This window comes from Cynoglossus semilaevis, chromosome 2 (genome assembly GCF_000523025.1).
Source record: "Cynoglossus semilaevis isolate Cse_v1.0 chromosome 2, Cse_v1.0, whole genome shotgun sequence".
Classification (NCBI taxonomy): Eukaryota; Metazoa; Chordata; class Actinopteri; order Pleuronectiformes; family Cynoglossidae; genus Cynoglossus; species Cynoglossus semilaevis.
Window position 1 is genome coordinate 881817 of NC_024308.1, and position 15397 is coordinate 897213.

The 15397-nt window shown below is 44.6% G+C and overlaps 1 protein-coding gene and 1 long non-coding RNA gene across 4 annotated transcripts in view; one reads left to right on the plus strand and one right to left on the minus strand.

Moving 5' to 3' along the window:
- Positions 1–15384, plus strand: part of LOC112488526 (uncharacterized) — a 132378-nt gene extending 116994 nt beyond the window's left edge. The window contains exons 4-5 of the long non-coding RNA XR_003052668.1: positions 2941–3109; positions 14365–15384. This is a non-coding gene — a long non-coding RNA (uncharacterized LOC112488526). The remainder of the gene's footprint in view (positions 1–2940; positions 3110–14364) is intronic.
- The window catches only part of ttll7 (tubulin tyrosine ligase-like family, member 7), a 51402-nt gene continuing 46523 nt past the window's right edge, over positions 10519–15397 (minus strand). For 2 of the 3 annotated variants that reach the window (XM_008328745.3, XM_025065119.1), the window contains exon 21: positions 10519–11563. In XM_008328745.3, the coding sequence (XP_008326967.1) occupies positions 11443–11563 (121 nt within the window). In that variant the 3' untranslated portion in view covers positions 10519–11442. Of the gene's footprint in view, positions 11564–12079; positions 12185–15397 lie in introns of all 3 variants that reach the window. The other variant, XM_008328754.3, reaches the window with a different exon arrangement.

Here is a 15397-nt window from a genome sequence, read left to right on the forward strand (position 1 = left end):
TCTCTCTTTTCAGGCGTGTGTGTAAGTGTGTGTGTGTAAATTTTGGTGGAAACATTTGTTTGTAAAGGAAAAAAAAAAACGAACTCCGTCGTTTGAACTTTTGTCCTTGTGTTGATATTTCGCAGGTTCCCACGAATGAGAGCGTTGTTTTTTTTTTTTAAGGTTAAAGATGAAGGTTGGAGTTTGGATTAGATGGAGGGTCAGAGTTGGATTAGGATTAAGATGAAGGTTAGGGAAATATTTGTCATAGTTCAGGTTAAGAGACGGGGCTCGGAAAAACATCCTGTCAGTTTGAGGTGTGTGTGTGTGTGTGAGTGAGTGCACGATGACTGTGTGTTTGTCATGTGAACACACAGTCAAGACAAGTTCAAGTGTGTGAGTACTCTGTACATGTTGGTACTGAGTACTCTGTACATGGTAGTACTGAGTACTCGGTACATGGCAGTACTGAGTACTCGGTACATGGTAGTACTGAGTACTCTGTACATGGTGGTACTGAGTACTCGGTACATGGTAGTACTGAGGACTCTGTACATGGTGGTACTGAGTACTCGGTACATGGTAGTACTGAGTACTCGGTACATGGTAGTACTGAGTACTCTGTACATGGTGGTACTGAGTACTCGGTACATGGTAGTACTGAGTACTCTGTACATGGTGGTACTGAGTACTCGGTACATGGTAGTACTGAGAACTCTGTACATGGTGGTACTGAGTACTCGGTACATGGTAGTACTGAGTACTCGGTACATGGTAGTACTGAGGACTCTGTACATGGTGGTACTGAGTACTCGCAGTCTTTCAGTGTAACTTTTAGGATTATAAAGTTGTTTGTGTCTCGGCCGCGCGGCTCCGATGACCTTCACTGGATAAATGAGAACTGTTTGTGTTTATTTTCAAATCCGCACCAATACCAATAGAGACACTCAGTACCGTATCAGTTATGGGCCGCTGCGGCGACGGTGATACCGCGGTAGCGCCGTATTGTCTCCCCGCAACTCAATACCTGGTCATCGCCCTCGTGGCCGCGGTGCGTCGGCCGTGCAGGGAGATGATGGAAGTTTCCTGCGGCGGTTCACCACATAAGATCTGTTTCCTCCTTCTTTTTCCTGCTCCGTATTAATAGCTGTAGATCAAAATACGTCTTTCATTAAAATATTAAATGATTTTCCGCTCCCTGAATCCGCCGCCGTCTGCTCAGACGACAGGTTGGTTTGCAGGTGGCACCAAAGAAAAACCTGTATCCTGTGTTTGGACGGCGTCAGAGAGCGAGGCCCTGGAAATAGATCGGACGTTCGATGAGGATATAAAAGTATTAAAAAGCCTCAGGCTCTGAATAAAAAACCTGACATCATGATTTATTACAGAAAGTCTGCAATACAAACTCTACAGGAAGTGATGTCTTTGTTTAAGTTGAACTTCCTCTTGTATGCACTTGTTCGGCTGCAGCCACAGTATGTTCTCAGCGTCGCTGCCAGATCAGCTGCTGCAGTGAAGCCGTTTCCTGCTGTGTTTCCTCTGATCCGTCATGATCCACTTCTGTCCCAGCACCAGGATGAAGCTGTGCTTTTCATTCTTCACCTTTGGACGCTGTCGTCCAGATGATTGAATGCTGACCGCACAATTGACTGTACATGCTGCCAATGTCAAAGGTCACAGGCCTTGTTTTTTATCAAAATGTTTAATCTCTCCATTTATTTAAAAAAAAAAACTTTGTCAGTATAAAAAGTATTTTGGGTTGTTTCATTTCTAATCTGAATCTGTGGCTGTTGTTTTGAGAGAACAGATGCATCAAAATACACCTGCAATATAATCATTGATCACAGTTTTATCCAAGGTAAATGTGTTTTTCCACAGACTGTTAGACTTTTTTCATAAAGAATGTTTTATATACAGTATATTTATATATAAGCTTGGCTTCGTCGTGCAGCTGCTGATGATCATAGTCGGATGAAGTGTCCAGTTTGTTTGAAAGATTTATTCCAGGTTATTTATTAACAAAAAGTGCATGTGTTCTGATTTTTTTTTTTCAGATAACTTATCTGATTCTGTCACAGTTGACGTGGTTTTTATGCCATGACAAAATCAAAGCGTTTGATAATTTTGGGCAGTAACAAAAACAGACAGAACCGAGCAACAAACGTCACTTCAGAAATATTTACAGAACTTCAAAGAACCAAAATGATATGATTTGGTTCTGTTGGTTTTTGTTGCACTTCCATCCGTTCTGCTCGCTCCTGTTCTCAGACCAATGGTTAGTAACGTTTACTCTGAGAACTGAGCTAAAAACACCACAGAAACTTCCTCCACAGCTGACATCATCACCACGCCCTGCTCTCCGTCTCTTCGTCTGTTTCGTCCTCTACCAGTCGTCCAGTGACAACCTTCATAGCTGTAAAATCCTGAACGCTCTGACGGGGAGGGAGGGGGGTCTGTTTGTTTAACGGTCCCAGCAGGAGGCCTGATGGAAGTCAAGCGGGGTCGAGGCTTGTTCAGGCTGCGTAGCAGTGCTGTGACAGAGGGGCGTGGCCCCGCAGACCTCACAGACCTCACAGACACCCGCGGGTCTTCGTCCACCCTCTGTAGAGGACGACTTTCATCAGCCGTAGTTGAGATGTTTGTCGTCTGAAGTTGTGTTGTGTCAGGGGTTTTCTTTTTTTCTACTTCTGAGCGACGGTTTTCAATTTAAGTTTGTTCAAAAGACACTTGGCCAGAGTTTTTTCACGGAGTTCAGCCGCCAGATGAGGGCGGTGTAGGAAACCTGAGGTGCAGTTTCTGATCAGATGAGGGCGGTGTAGGAAACCTGAGGAAACCTGATTGAGTGTTTTTTTCTCCGTGAAGCTTCATTCCTGTGAAGAAACATAATGACAAAATGAGGATCCTTATAAAAATTCATGCAGCACAGCACTTTAGCACAGATTTTTTTCTTCTTCTTTTCAGAGAGGGGATGTAATGAGGACAGAGTCTTACCCGCCATTGTCGTCGTCTTGCATTGTGATGTCCCGCCCCTGGAGGAATGCGTGAGAGGAGTTTACGGGGATGGCGAACAGCTCCTGGCAGATGTGAGCAGCTGGGCTGTGCAGAATGGCTACTTAAAGAGGCCTTACAGGTACGGTAATGAGCAGGTTTTTAAAATCCCTCTGCCTACTGGCTCCTAATCAGCCTCTGGGCTATTTTTACCAACCCCTACGGGCCCCTCCGGCTCATCCACTTTGAGTTGCTCGGCGAGGGCGCGTTGCTCTAACTGAAACACACAGTAACGCGGTGACACAGCACACGTGCTCGTGCGCACATGCAAATTCAGTAGCATACCCACACAATTAGAGAGGCACACATTCATATCTAATACGCCGCCACAGGCAAGACTGAGAGACACCTGCTTTCAACGTGTTGGAGAACGTACAGGTCTGTATCAGGGGTTTGACTTTGGCTAATTAGCAGTGACGGATTTGACATAGAAAAAAATCTCAAACTTTTTACTTCACACCGGCTAAATTTTTAACAAAGGTTACACAGAGTTGTGTTTAAACATGAAGTACTTCTGGAGATGTTACACCGTGCTCAGATCCAAAGGTTAAATTTAAGGCGACGCCTCAAACGTTGCGTTGATTATTGAAAGCAATTTGACAAAAATGGACCAAAGTCAGACTGAGGTGACCTCTGTGACCTGAACTTCTCAAACTGAATACAACCAGCCCTCGGGTTCCTGTACAGGTTCCTGGCATGGATCAAGTTAACTGTTAACTGATAGACTACATCAGTTTGTTTTCATCCTTTGGCTGTGGCTTAGACTCAGGTGTGACTTTATTTTATTGTATTTTTTGAATTGAATGTGTTACTGTACAGTAGGTCAGTGGTTCTTCAAATATTTTAGATCATTTTCAACTCCATTTCAAATCTGTGAAATTCCCCTACCAGTTGTCAGACCCCAGCAGTCATGTCTCCTTCAACTCCATTTCAAATCTGTGAAATTTCCCTACCAGTTGTCAGACCCCAGCCGTCATGTCTCTGTTCCCCACCAGTGACCTGCCCCACATATTGAGAAGCACTGCTGTAGTGTTGGAGGACTGTAAGGAATTGTGATGTGCTGCACTTTAGTAAAGGCTGTGATGTCCAACGAGGTCAATCTTTAACCTGATTGGTTTATTGATAAAGAGTGTTAATAATGACTCTGTCAACTACATGTCAGTACACGGACACACCCAACACCACACAGGAAGTGGTCCTCCAGCTGGAGGAAGTCACTCTTCTGTCACCTCCGTGTAGGTGGTGCAGTGGGACGTTGGTGTGGCAGCAGCCCACGTTTGATGGCGGGGCGTCTTTAAGCAGAGAGAGGTTATCTGACGGCAGCCTCTGAGGCGCCTGGATGTTAAGATGCTGCTGTGCTGTTCTTCTGACTGACAGCCCTGTTTTAAACACTGTAGTCCTGTAGTCATCACCGTGGTGTGAGCTGTACTTAGTACGTGTGTGTGTGGCAGGTTTAATTTCCCCAGAAATTCTTCTGCTCCCCGTCTGTCTCCTGGTCTGTCAGTCAGCGTTGGTGTTTCCTCGGAGACCTTGGTTCTCCAGCTTCAGTCTGAAACTGCTGAGTCCATTTGATCATTTAGATTAAAAGACAGATGGAGGAATGAGTTCATGTTACAACGATCTACAGTCAGGGTTCAGAGTTCACACAGATCTTTTTCTTTTTTCTCACCACCAGGGCAGTTTGAAGCCGATGTGCGTATCAGACGATCTATCGGATTTTATATCAATGAATATCAACGTTTGGTCTTTGAAACACTGCAGTGGGAAGAAATTATTCTATTTTTTATTCCACATAAAGCACCAAGCACAACAGTTTAATGTCTCAGGACTCGAAGCTTCATTGTAGTGGAATTTTTTTTTTTTTTCATTCTGAAAAAACGCTCACCCCAAACAAGAGATCTTAATGGTGATGTAGTGACTAACACACACACACACACACTCCAGACAGAAGCACCAATTATTTTGCAGCTTCTGTTTCTTGCTGTGAAAATGTTTCACTAATTATTGAAAACGGAGATGGTTTGATGGCTTAAGATCTGCAGATACCACAGAACAATTTGCTCTCAGCGCCGTTGTCGGCTAATTAGTGTCAGCCTCATATTTGAAAGAGTTTTTGTTTGAGTCAATGTTACACAGAATTCCTCTGTAGCATCAGAACTGAAGCAGCTGTGGAGAGGAATTCTTTTTTTCTTGTCAGGCTACATTTGGATTGATCTCAGGAGCCGACCTGTGTCAGTGGAACTGAAGTGTCGTCGTCAAGAATTTACCAGTCATGTAGGTTTATAGAAACCATTTAGAACTGGGACTTACGATTTTCTTTAAAAAAAAAAGTGGTCTAAGCAGTTGCTGGCTCCAGAGCTGTGGTTGTTCACTTTCCTCCATCAAGGTTGAAGCAGAGGTTGGAAAGGATTTGTCATTTATTTGAGTCGGAGAGGAAAGTTGACTAAACCTTGAAGGTTGGACTGAAGCAGCGTCTGACGGAGACCAAACTGCAGATAACCTCCTCTGTGGAGCTTGAAAAGAAAATCCAGCTGGTAATCAACATGGGGGCTGGGGCCCCATGGCTGTCTGTTGAGATACTCCAATAGTGGTCTTTTGGTCGTACACATTTGAAACGTAAATTTCATTAAGAACAGGTTAAAAAAAAGAAACAACTAACAAACAGTTTAAATGAAGGAATAATTGTAGCTAATCAAACTAGAACATGACGTCTTCTTGGAGCTTGAAAGACGTTTCGTTCCTCAACTGAAGAACTTCATCAGTTTCTGGTTGATGTAAGAGGGAACACTAGCAGTTATCCTTGTCTAGACCATAGTCCTGTCCCGTCGACTCTTCACAGCTTGACAGAAACTGATGAAGTTCCTCAGCTGAGGAACGAAGCGTCCAGTTTCTGACCACTAACCTCTTTGGACCGTGTTCGTTATTCTGCCCATGTGAAATGTGAAATCAGAATGTTGTGATCAGATCAGCGGCCCTCAGTAGGTGGAGTGTGTAGGTGGAAGTTGACTTGGTCAAAGGCAGAGAACTGGACAAAATCATTTTGTGAAAAGAGATGTAGGAGTCGGCGTTAGGCCGAGGAGGAGGAAGAGGAGGAGGAGGAGGAGGAGGCAGTGAGTGAACGAAGATGGAAACAAAAAGGTGGAAACAGACTTTTTAGAAAAAAGAAGTCAAGGATCAGGCCTGGTTGGCCAGGCTCCAGTCACATCAGCTGTTTCCTCACACACTGATGCTCAGCAGTGGACTAATAGGCAGAGGGCGAGTCAGTGGCTCAGTGTCCTGTCTCCCAGGCTGCCTGGAGGGGATGTATTGATAATATCCAGGTCTGCGGAGCTCAATCCGTCCCCCGGGGCGTTGAGCAGAGAGTGGATGAAGAGTCCCCAAAAACAGGTGAAGGCAGCGAGGGCAGAGGCAGGTACGGGCGTGCACCGTCACCAGGGCTGAATGTCTCCCACCACCTCATTTATTTTCATTTCCAGTCAAACCCACTGCAGAGGGAGGGCTAGAGAGGCAAGGACACGAGTGAGGGGAGAAGGTGGAAGGAACCGGGGGGAAAGAGAGGATGACTCTGTCTCTCTCTCTACATCTATCAGAAGTGCTAATCCACCCGGCGGAGGTGCAGACCAGCACTCACACCTGCCCGCTCCTCTCTGTCTTGTTAGGGGACCAGATGGGAGAGGAAGTGACTTCCTGCTGTATTCCGACCACAGGGCCTGTTCCCTCGTATTAATACCGTCACTGCTTGGCTTCATTTGTTATACACGCTGAAGACAGGGACTTGGGGGGAGCCTGGGGCTGTGAATGATGGCCATATGCAGAACTGAGCTCATCTTTAAGCCCCCGTGGCTGAAGTAAAGTACAGTGGACTCCTTGAGTGTTGAAGCCAAGGTTAACGTGGGAAAGTGGTGCAGAGCATTCTGATGCAGTTGACCTGAGTCGATGAGTACACAGACAGAAGCAGCAGCAGCAGCAGCAGCACGGCGGTTGTTAGTGTCGCAGGTCAAGGGTCGCGGGTTCGATTCTAGAAGAAGAGCTCTTCAGAGTCTTTGTGTTGTCACTGAGAGACAACTATTCGGAGGTCACTCGACTCTGCACGGGTCCCCAGGTGCAGGTGTGTCAATGAATGAACGTGAAGGAAACAGAGCCAGAACAGCCTGCGTGCTCAGCACAAGGCTGTTCCCTTGATGTGGTTCATCCACCACATGTGGGTGGATCAAAGGAGACCACACTGAAGGACTTCCTGTCTCCGACGCAGCACAGCCTTACTGTTTATTGACAAACGTCTCTTACTCAGCGGCCGCACGCATGTGTCCAACAATAAAAAACATGCTTTTTTTCATCACAATTTTTTGTTGTGAGGAAATTTTCAAAACCTTTTTTTTTTTACCTGGAATGTTTTACTGAGTCGACCTCCGTGTGCCTGCAGTAAACTCCAAAACATAAACACAAGACAATCATTTTAGAAATGATTCAAGGAGTTTTACTAACCAATCTGGAGACGGCCATTTTGTTTTAGAAAACCAGTGATTTTGACTTGAACTATTTGGACCAGATATTCTCTTACTATTGCTGATATATTTCATGATGTTTTTTTCAACATGTTTTAAAGTCACTCGTGCAGGGATTTTGTCTTCCTCTATGAATATAAAAAACATGCAGTGCTCCTGTCTCCCCTGCAGGCTGTGCTAAAGCTGTATGCCAGTGACTAGTGAATGCCCATGGCACATACAGATAGGGTCGTGATGTCATTATGTCATAGTAGCTGATCCTTGAAGTTGCTTTATTGCCAATGATTTACGATCGTTCTTTACCACAGCTACGTCCTCGTGTAAAGTCACATGACGAACCGATAAAGTAATGAGCCTAAAACCCTCAGAATAAGATTTTGAAAAGCCTCCATTACACTCGGCGTACTAAATCAGATAACACACTCATTAAAGGTCATGTCGCCCTGAGAACACGCTACACCCACGTGACGTTACGCCATTGATGAGAAGTGTCAGACTCTGTGAGACACATCGTAGCAGGAGCCGCTCCGTGATTGATCACGTTACACTTAAATCATCTGAGGTCGTAAATCACGGCCGCGGGATGAATGAAAGGAAAGGTTGAGGCGAAGCGTGACCCCGGGGTCATTCAAGGAACTGGAATCAGAGCTTGAATGAAACCAAACGTCAACGAGAGAGAAAAAATACGAGCAGATAGTAAAAGAAACGTCAACGAGAGAGAAAAAATACGACAGGTTTGCAGATAGTAAAAAATCTGAGCTCATCCTCGGTGTGTTTATCTGAGTGTGTGTTTATCTGAGTGTGTGTTTATCTGAGTGTGTGTGTGTGTGTGTTTCTGTTGCCATGCGGAACCCCTGCTGAGACAAAACATGTTGTAAGCGACGCGCAGCTGAAATTGTTTTGCGGCAGGTGTCACCGACTGTGTCCCTTTGAGGATATACATCGAGCGCACACACACACACACACACACACGTCAGGACACAGGCGTAGGCGTCGGTGCAGGAAAACTAATAAAACGTGGCAGTAAACATATGTTGACATAGTCCACGTGTACAGACTGACATTAGACAAACAGGGAAACAGAATCACAGCACGACTGTGGGCTGACAGCTGAGGCAGAGGTGTGGAGCGCCCCCCTGAGGCCGTGGAGTGACCACTCCCAGTCACACTGCTGTTAACTACAGCACAGGCTTCAGTGGCTTCTAAGTATAATAATAATCTTAATCATCAGCGTTTGGGTGTGTGTGTGTGTGTGTGTGTGTGTCAGTTTTATCTCTGTGTCTCTGAGGCGTCCAGTTGACTCCTCACCCTCCAGTGTGGACAGGTTGGCCTGGGGCTCTGAAACTGGGACGTCTGAGTGTTGGTTAGCTGTTGAAGAAGCCCCCAGGTCGGCGGTGGAGCTGCCAGCGTCACTTACGGTACAAGGTGGACGAGAAAGACAAAGAGCAATTGCTGAGGAAGGGAGGAGGGGAGTGATGTTTGGAAAGGTCAGGACGGAACAGCACTGCCCCGTTGTTAGGGGAGGTATTTTTGGACAGCTTTCCAGAGTCAGAGTGCTGCACTGTCAGCCTCCGCTCTCGTCTGGTCGTGGGAGCCTTGGCCAAAGCCGAGGCTGGAGAGCTTCAAGGTCGTGCCCTGCACCCCCTCAGTTGACAGAAAGGGGGAACGAGAGAGGGATGGAAGAGGAAGCCGGGGCAGGGAGGTCACCGCGACTCCAGTGCAGAGCTTTTGTTACAAGTCTAAATAAAACTGACTCTGTTTTGCTCCCGTGTGCACACGTCTGTGCAACATGGATTCCAGGTCAGCGTGGAACAAGTCGGGGCTGCTGGGAACACACTTTCATTTTCAGAGGCAAGTGACAGGTCAGAGGTGTCACGGGTCCACGGGAGCCGCGGCTGACAAAGAAAGTGTTGGAGCGTGGCTGTGGCTCAGGAGGTTATCAAGTTGTCTTAGACCTGGAGGGTTGTGGGTTAGATTCCAGGTTGACGTAGTAGGTTAGATACCAATGACTGGTCGATTGTAAAACGTGTGTGAAGTGCAGTGTAAAGTAGACTGTATGAATCAGCAGCGTGATGATAGAAAAGTCAGGCCGTATTGTTCTTGGTAAAGGAGCAAATGTTTTTTGAAGGTTATTTTTTTTCTACCTCTCTGTTACACAGGCTGCAGTGAAAACTCCTACAGTTTTACTTCCATAAAGAAAATGTTAATGGTTCGTTCAGTAATACATTATGGAGTTGATATAATTAAACATTTTTTAAACACTTTTTAAACTAATAACATTTTATAACAGAAACGCCAACATAGGCCATTTTTCATTTTATAACAGAAACGCCAACATAGGTCATTTTTTCCCTCTTTAATACAAATTTTTCGTTTTCCGTTCTCTCACCTCTATATCTATCTGTTTTCCTGAAATGATTTTGATCGCCAACTTTGTCCGTGTAAAAAGGCAGTAAAAAGAAAGCAGCGCCATAAAACGTGAATTGTGTTTGTTTAAACATTTTATTGCTGTGTAAAATAAAAACCTCATGCCTGCACTTTGAAAGGACTACTCTTAAATAACACACTCTGGCAACATAAAGACAGATTTGGCGTTGATTTGAGTAAATTTAAAAGTGTGGGGTAAATTGAATTTCAGCAGATTGAAGACGGCACTTCTACACCAGTAATTAGTCGACACCGTGTCACAAAACTGACGACGTCCTGGACGGTAGAGTTAAACTACTAGAAGTTTAAAGTTGTAGTCAGTGTGTTATCAGATGGACCGGGACGCAGAGCCGACCTCGCTGCTACACGTCAACGTTGCTTTTCCATCAGCTGACATTCACCACCGTTTCCCTCTGATGCCTCAGGAAATGTACGTTTAAACCACAGCGACCTGAAGACATGAAGCAGACGTGCTCGTCATGGCACCAAACACCTGCGTCTGATCATTCCAAAAGAATCACCTCTGTTACAGAACAGTTCTGCCCACGACCCCGGTCACTCAAGGAACCATCGTAAAAACAAACATTAATTATCAAGACCAAAGAGACGGAACAACCTTTGACAACACAGAACTTCAAGTATATTCCCGACACGCATCTTTTCCCTGGAGTTACTAAAATCTAAACATGCAAACGCCGTGGTAATGTGCACACACACGCACACACACGTGTCCTCCCGTCGTCCTGCACACCTGCTGACGTCGGCCCGTTCTCTACGAGGTAAAAAAAGCTGCGCTTCGTTACGTTAACATTCAAAACACTTCATGAAAGAAAAAGAGACATTCAATTGAACCCTTTAGGAGTCACCTGGCTTTGTTACTGCAAACAGCAAAGAAAAAAAAATTAAATAAAGTGACTGATGAACCATTTGCAAATATGACAGCAATGAAATAAATATTTATAAATAATTTTTTTTCTCAAATCAACCAAGGCATAATATTCTTAGAAAAAAAAACAACATTCAACATTACCATGTTTAGTCAGGGTCACTTATTAAATAAATAAATAAGTCATTCTTGCATCATTTAGTATTAGTATCCTTTTACAGTACCAAGACGTATTATTATACAGCAGTAACGTTAAGAAAACAGGTCTGAACCCAAAGTCTAGTGTTACTGGGGCTAAAATGAGGGAACGAGGGTTTCTGTGGTCTGCTGGTCTGAGCCGGGCCTAACTAGACTAGACTAGACTAAACTAAACTAAACTAAACCAAACCAGGCCCCTAAGCGATCTGTAGTCGTTCAGCCGTCGTGTTACTCCGTCCAGGGCCGGGCCCTGTTTCATGTCCGGAGCTTCTCAAAGTTCTGTTCCGCACCCAGACTGGTGACACCGACGTGTGGCTGAGTTAGAGTCAATGGAAGGATGATGAGGTCAACGATGAGGTCAACGACGAGGTGTTAGACGCCAGGGTCGCCACGGTGACCTCAGACGTGTGTCATTCTTGCGGCAAAGAGGCTGCGTGAGCGTGGCGTAGCTGAGGAGATGCGGCCGGAGCTGGATGAAGGCCACTTCATGGTGAAGTGGGAGGTCGCTGGCAGCAGGTACCTGCACCGAAGAACAACAGGCAGGGAGATGAGAGAGGGTCAAAGGTCAACGTAGTGATGTCACTCCAGTCTTTGAGACTGAGTAATAATAATTCTGTCAGTTTTTAAAAAGACAAACCATGACAACTACATGTATGTTCTACTTTGTGTTGATCCACAGAAAATGTTTGTGATTTGTTTGTTTTTGTTTGTTTTTTGTGCTATCAAAGTATTTTTGTAGTATTTTTATGTATTTAGCTGTTGATTGTAAATGAGAGATGCCCGAAAATAAAAAGTTGTGCCATTGATAGATTAGACATTTGAAGCGTTCTCACCAATTAGACCATTAAACATTACACTAGTTCTTTGCGATGAACCAGATTTGAGACGCTCTTGTGTAACCAGGTGCAGTGGTGTTCAATCAGAACTGGTGAATCCACTGGAAAGCAGTGACTCACGGCCTCTTTTGTTCAGCACACTTGACTTTCCTCGACTGTGACCCTTAAAATCTTTGGTATCGTGAACAGAAAATCCTCACCTATCAATCCGAGGCAAAGACGTCAGAACCTTTCTAAGACTTTTCTATGACACCTTCCACCGAGACAGAGCAGTGAGGCAGCTCCTGCTAACAGCGTTCCAGTACCTGAGAATGAGACCAGTGTCAGGTTGAGATGGAGTCAAGAAGGGTCCAACCCTGATCTTGATTCTCACATTGACTGTGAATGAGGCTGATGTGGTTGTCAGGACGATGTCAGATGAGATGATCAGATTCAGGGGAAGGTTAACAGAAGGTGATGCAGACTTTGGGGTGCTTCTCAGGAGGCATTAACACAGGGAATATGGACTTCTCCCACCATAATTAGTTGGATGAAATGCACTTGTAAAAAAAAAAAACTTTTCTAGTGAAATTATACAAAATATGACCCCGATGTCAAACCCACTGCCAAGGATCTTTGACTAATACAAACTACATCTGATACTCCTTTAGTCGAACACTGTGGTCAGGAGACTTAGTCCCTGCGGAAGTGCTTATGATTTGACAATCTAATCAAAAGGATTCACTGGGGCAGAAGATTACAGGGTGAAGAAATAATATCCTCTTTAAAGCTGGCACGGAGATAGAAGTGTTTTTTTTTTTCTTCTCTTTCTTCCTCGTCTCTTTTTGAAAAAAAGTGCTGGACAAATTAGTCGAGCGGCTTCTTCTAAGGTTGAGGAGGAGAAACTCGGAGTAGGAAAAAAAGGGTGTAGCTTAGGGCGTCCTTTTGTACACACTCCCAGACCCACGAGACTTAGATTAAATTCATTTAGACCATCCAGAGTGTCCTTGAAACTGCTTCAAGTGGGCCACCGTTCTCCCTCCAGCACAGAGTATCTCCTCCATCTTTGACTGGACTCTGGGAACAGCAGTCCTCCTCCTCCTCTTCCTCCTCCTCCTCCTCCTCTTTTATTCTTCTCTCCAACCCCCAGAGAGCGGGACAACGTGAGCTGAGCTTTCAGCCGTTCAGATTTGCTTCTGTTCTGAAGATGTTTCACGCTGCCAGATCACTTCACCTGCTGACGTCTTCTGGCGTTGCAGGATCCTGTTGGATTCTTTGTGTATTTTTGGTAGATTTTACCGTCTTCCCTCTCCTCCTATTATTTTACAGAGAAACACTGGAGCCAAAGCTTGAGAAAGAAGTAAAAGTAGTCGTAAAGATGGATAAATAAATGAATAACTGAAATCAAATATTGATCATTCATTGGTAGCAGTATGTATATTCTACTATACTATTCCTTTTGAGGTTTTTCTCCGTGTTACTGGGATGTCAGTGTTGGGGCCTAATGCGTCCATGCATCGGCTCCCTCTGTTGGCTACGTTTAATTGGACCCTCACTCTTCGTCTTCCTGCCTCTTCCTTTGATCATAAAGAAGACCTCGGCAAAAAGGTGCACACACGGGTGCCACAGGGAATCCAGTGCTTTCACTTGATGCTCTGCTGGAATCTGTGGTTTGACAGAAGGTTCTTGCCTGTGATCAGATCTACTGAGGAGCCTTCTACGATCCTGCTGTCACTGGGAATGATGAGGAGGCTCAAGTACAACGAAGAAACCTCGGGTAAACACTGAGGGTTGAACGGTCACTATGACCAATTTAGTGATAAGGTGTGAAGTAAAATCATATATAATCTATGGCCAACATTCTGCCCCCTTGACTCTGGACTACTGCCCCAGGCTGTAGAAAGACTTTGGTCGACTTCTTCCTCAGTTGTTCCTCGGCATCAGCATTCATTTGATGGTTGAATAATAAAGTCACAAACAGAGCTGTTTGACTTTGTTGTCAGCTGTGGTCAACGACGGAGACGTCGCTACATTGATATGGTTAGCTCCTGAGTTCAAGGCAGACGAAAAACAAAAGAAAAACAAAAACAAGACCTTTATTAAACTTATTACTGACCATGAATATTCAGCTCTTTGGATTTTAAAAGCGTGACTGAAATTTTACAAAAATGGTCAAATTGTTGAACTTCATTAAATCTGTTGAATGATTTTGTTTTCAGGCAGAAATGTATGAATATAAATATATATATAGTTGTAATAACTAGAGATTTTTTTCTCCACTTCACTCGGATCATTTTGAAGATGATTTTCCATTTTAACAATCATGTGGTTTTCAGTCTTAAGATCTTCTCCACTGGCCTCGTTCATGAAGTTATTAGTTAAATTACTGAAAGTTGAAATAAAAAGTTCACATCGTAGGGTTTGTGATCAGCTGAAATAAATAACTGGTTTTTATTCAATATTGGACGTCTTTTATAATGCTTCATGTCTTCTGTGTTGTTTTTAGGACGGAGGAGAAGACAAGACTGAGAAGATGACTGAGAGTCCTGTCACAGCCCAGAACTAGAACAACCAGAAAGTGTCCCAACAAATACGGACCCCATTAAGGTGAGATAAGATGGAGACGGATGAGCAGTCGCTGCATCACAAGCTTCTAACACAGTTGACTCTTAAATACAAAGTTCTTGTAGATCTAAGTAAACGTGTCTCAGTTTGGGATTCAAAAAGTTCAAAGTTTGTAGAATGTTACCAGACTGTGTTGGGTTCAATAGTTACTGTTTAGAAACGACAAGAACTTGGCTTTAAGTTGGTTCTTTACTGCGTACTGTCTCTAGGAAACAGATTCCTTTAAAAAACATCAGCATCAGAGGAAAGGTGTAGATTAGTGTGTGGCTGGAGGTGTACGGTGCACTGGCTGAAATGGTGGCTCCACATCATGTTACATTTGTGAAGGTTTGGGGCTAATGAGCGTCTGTTCACATCCCTGTGCTGGTGAGTGAGAGCAGACAAAGCCATGCCAGACGTCTGGGTGTGCAGCAACATCAATGAGCAGGCGAGGATCAGGCGGTTGATGCAGCGGTGAGGTGGAGGCAGCAGCTCCAAGCAGTGAACACAAAAGGTGTTAGGAGGCTGAAACTAGCAGAACTAAACCGAGCAGAGACCTGCACTGAGGGGCGAGGAGACGGAGGAAGAGGAAGCAGCAGCAGCAGCAGCAGCAGCGACAGGGGCAGAGCCATGGGTAGAGGCTGGTCCAGCAGCAAATGGCAAGCTTTTTTTTTTTTTTTTTTACACCAACACAGAAGAAACAGACAGAGAAACAAACCAAAGCATGGACTTTTGATGAAGCCCTAGTTAGTTGATTACATCACTTAAAAAAAAATCAACAGCTGAAGGAAACATCACCCAAAATAACCAGTGCATCTTTACAGCCACTCTTTTTTTTAACTCCCAGCTGAGGTTTTTATCATGTAGGTGCAAAGTGATAGTCTGTTAGAACAAGCACAGGAGTTATGAATCATGTAAAGAAGGGCCTCAGGAAA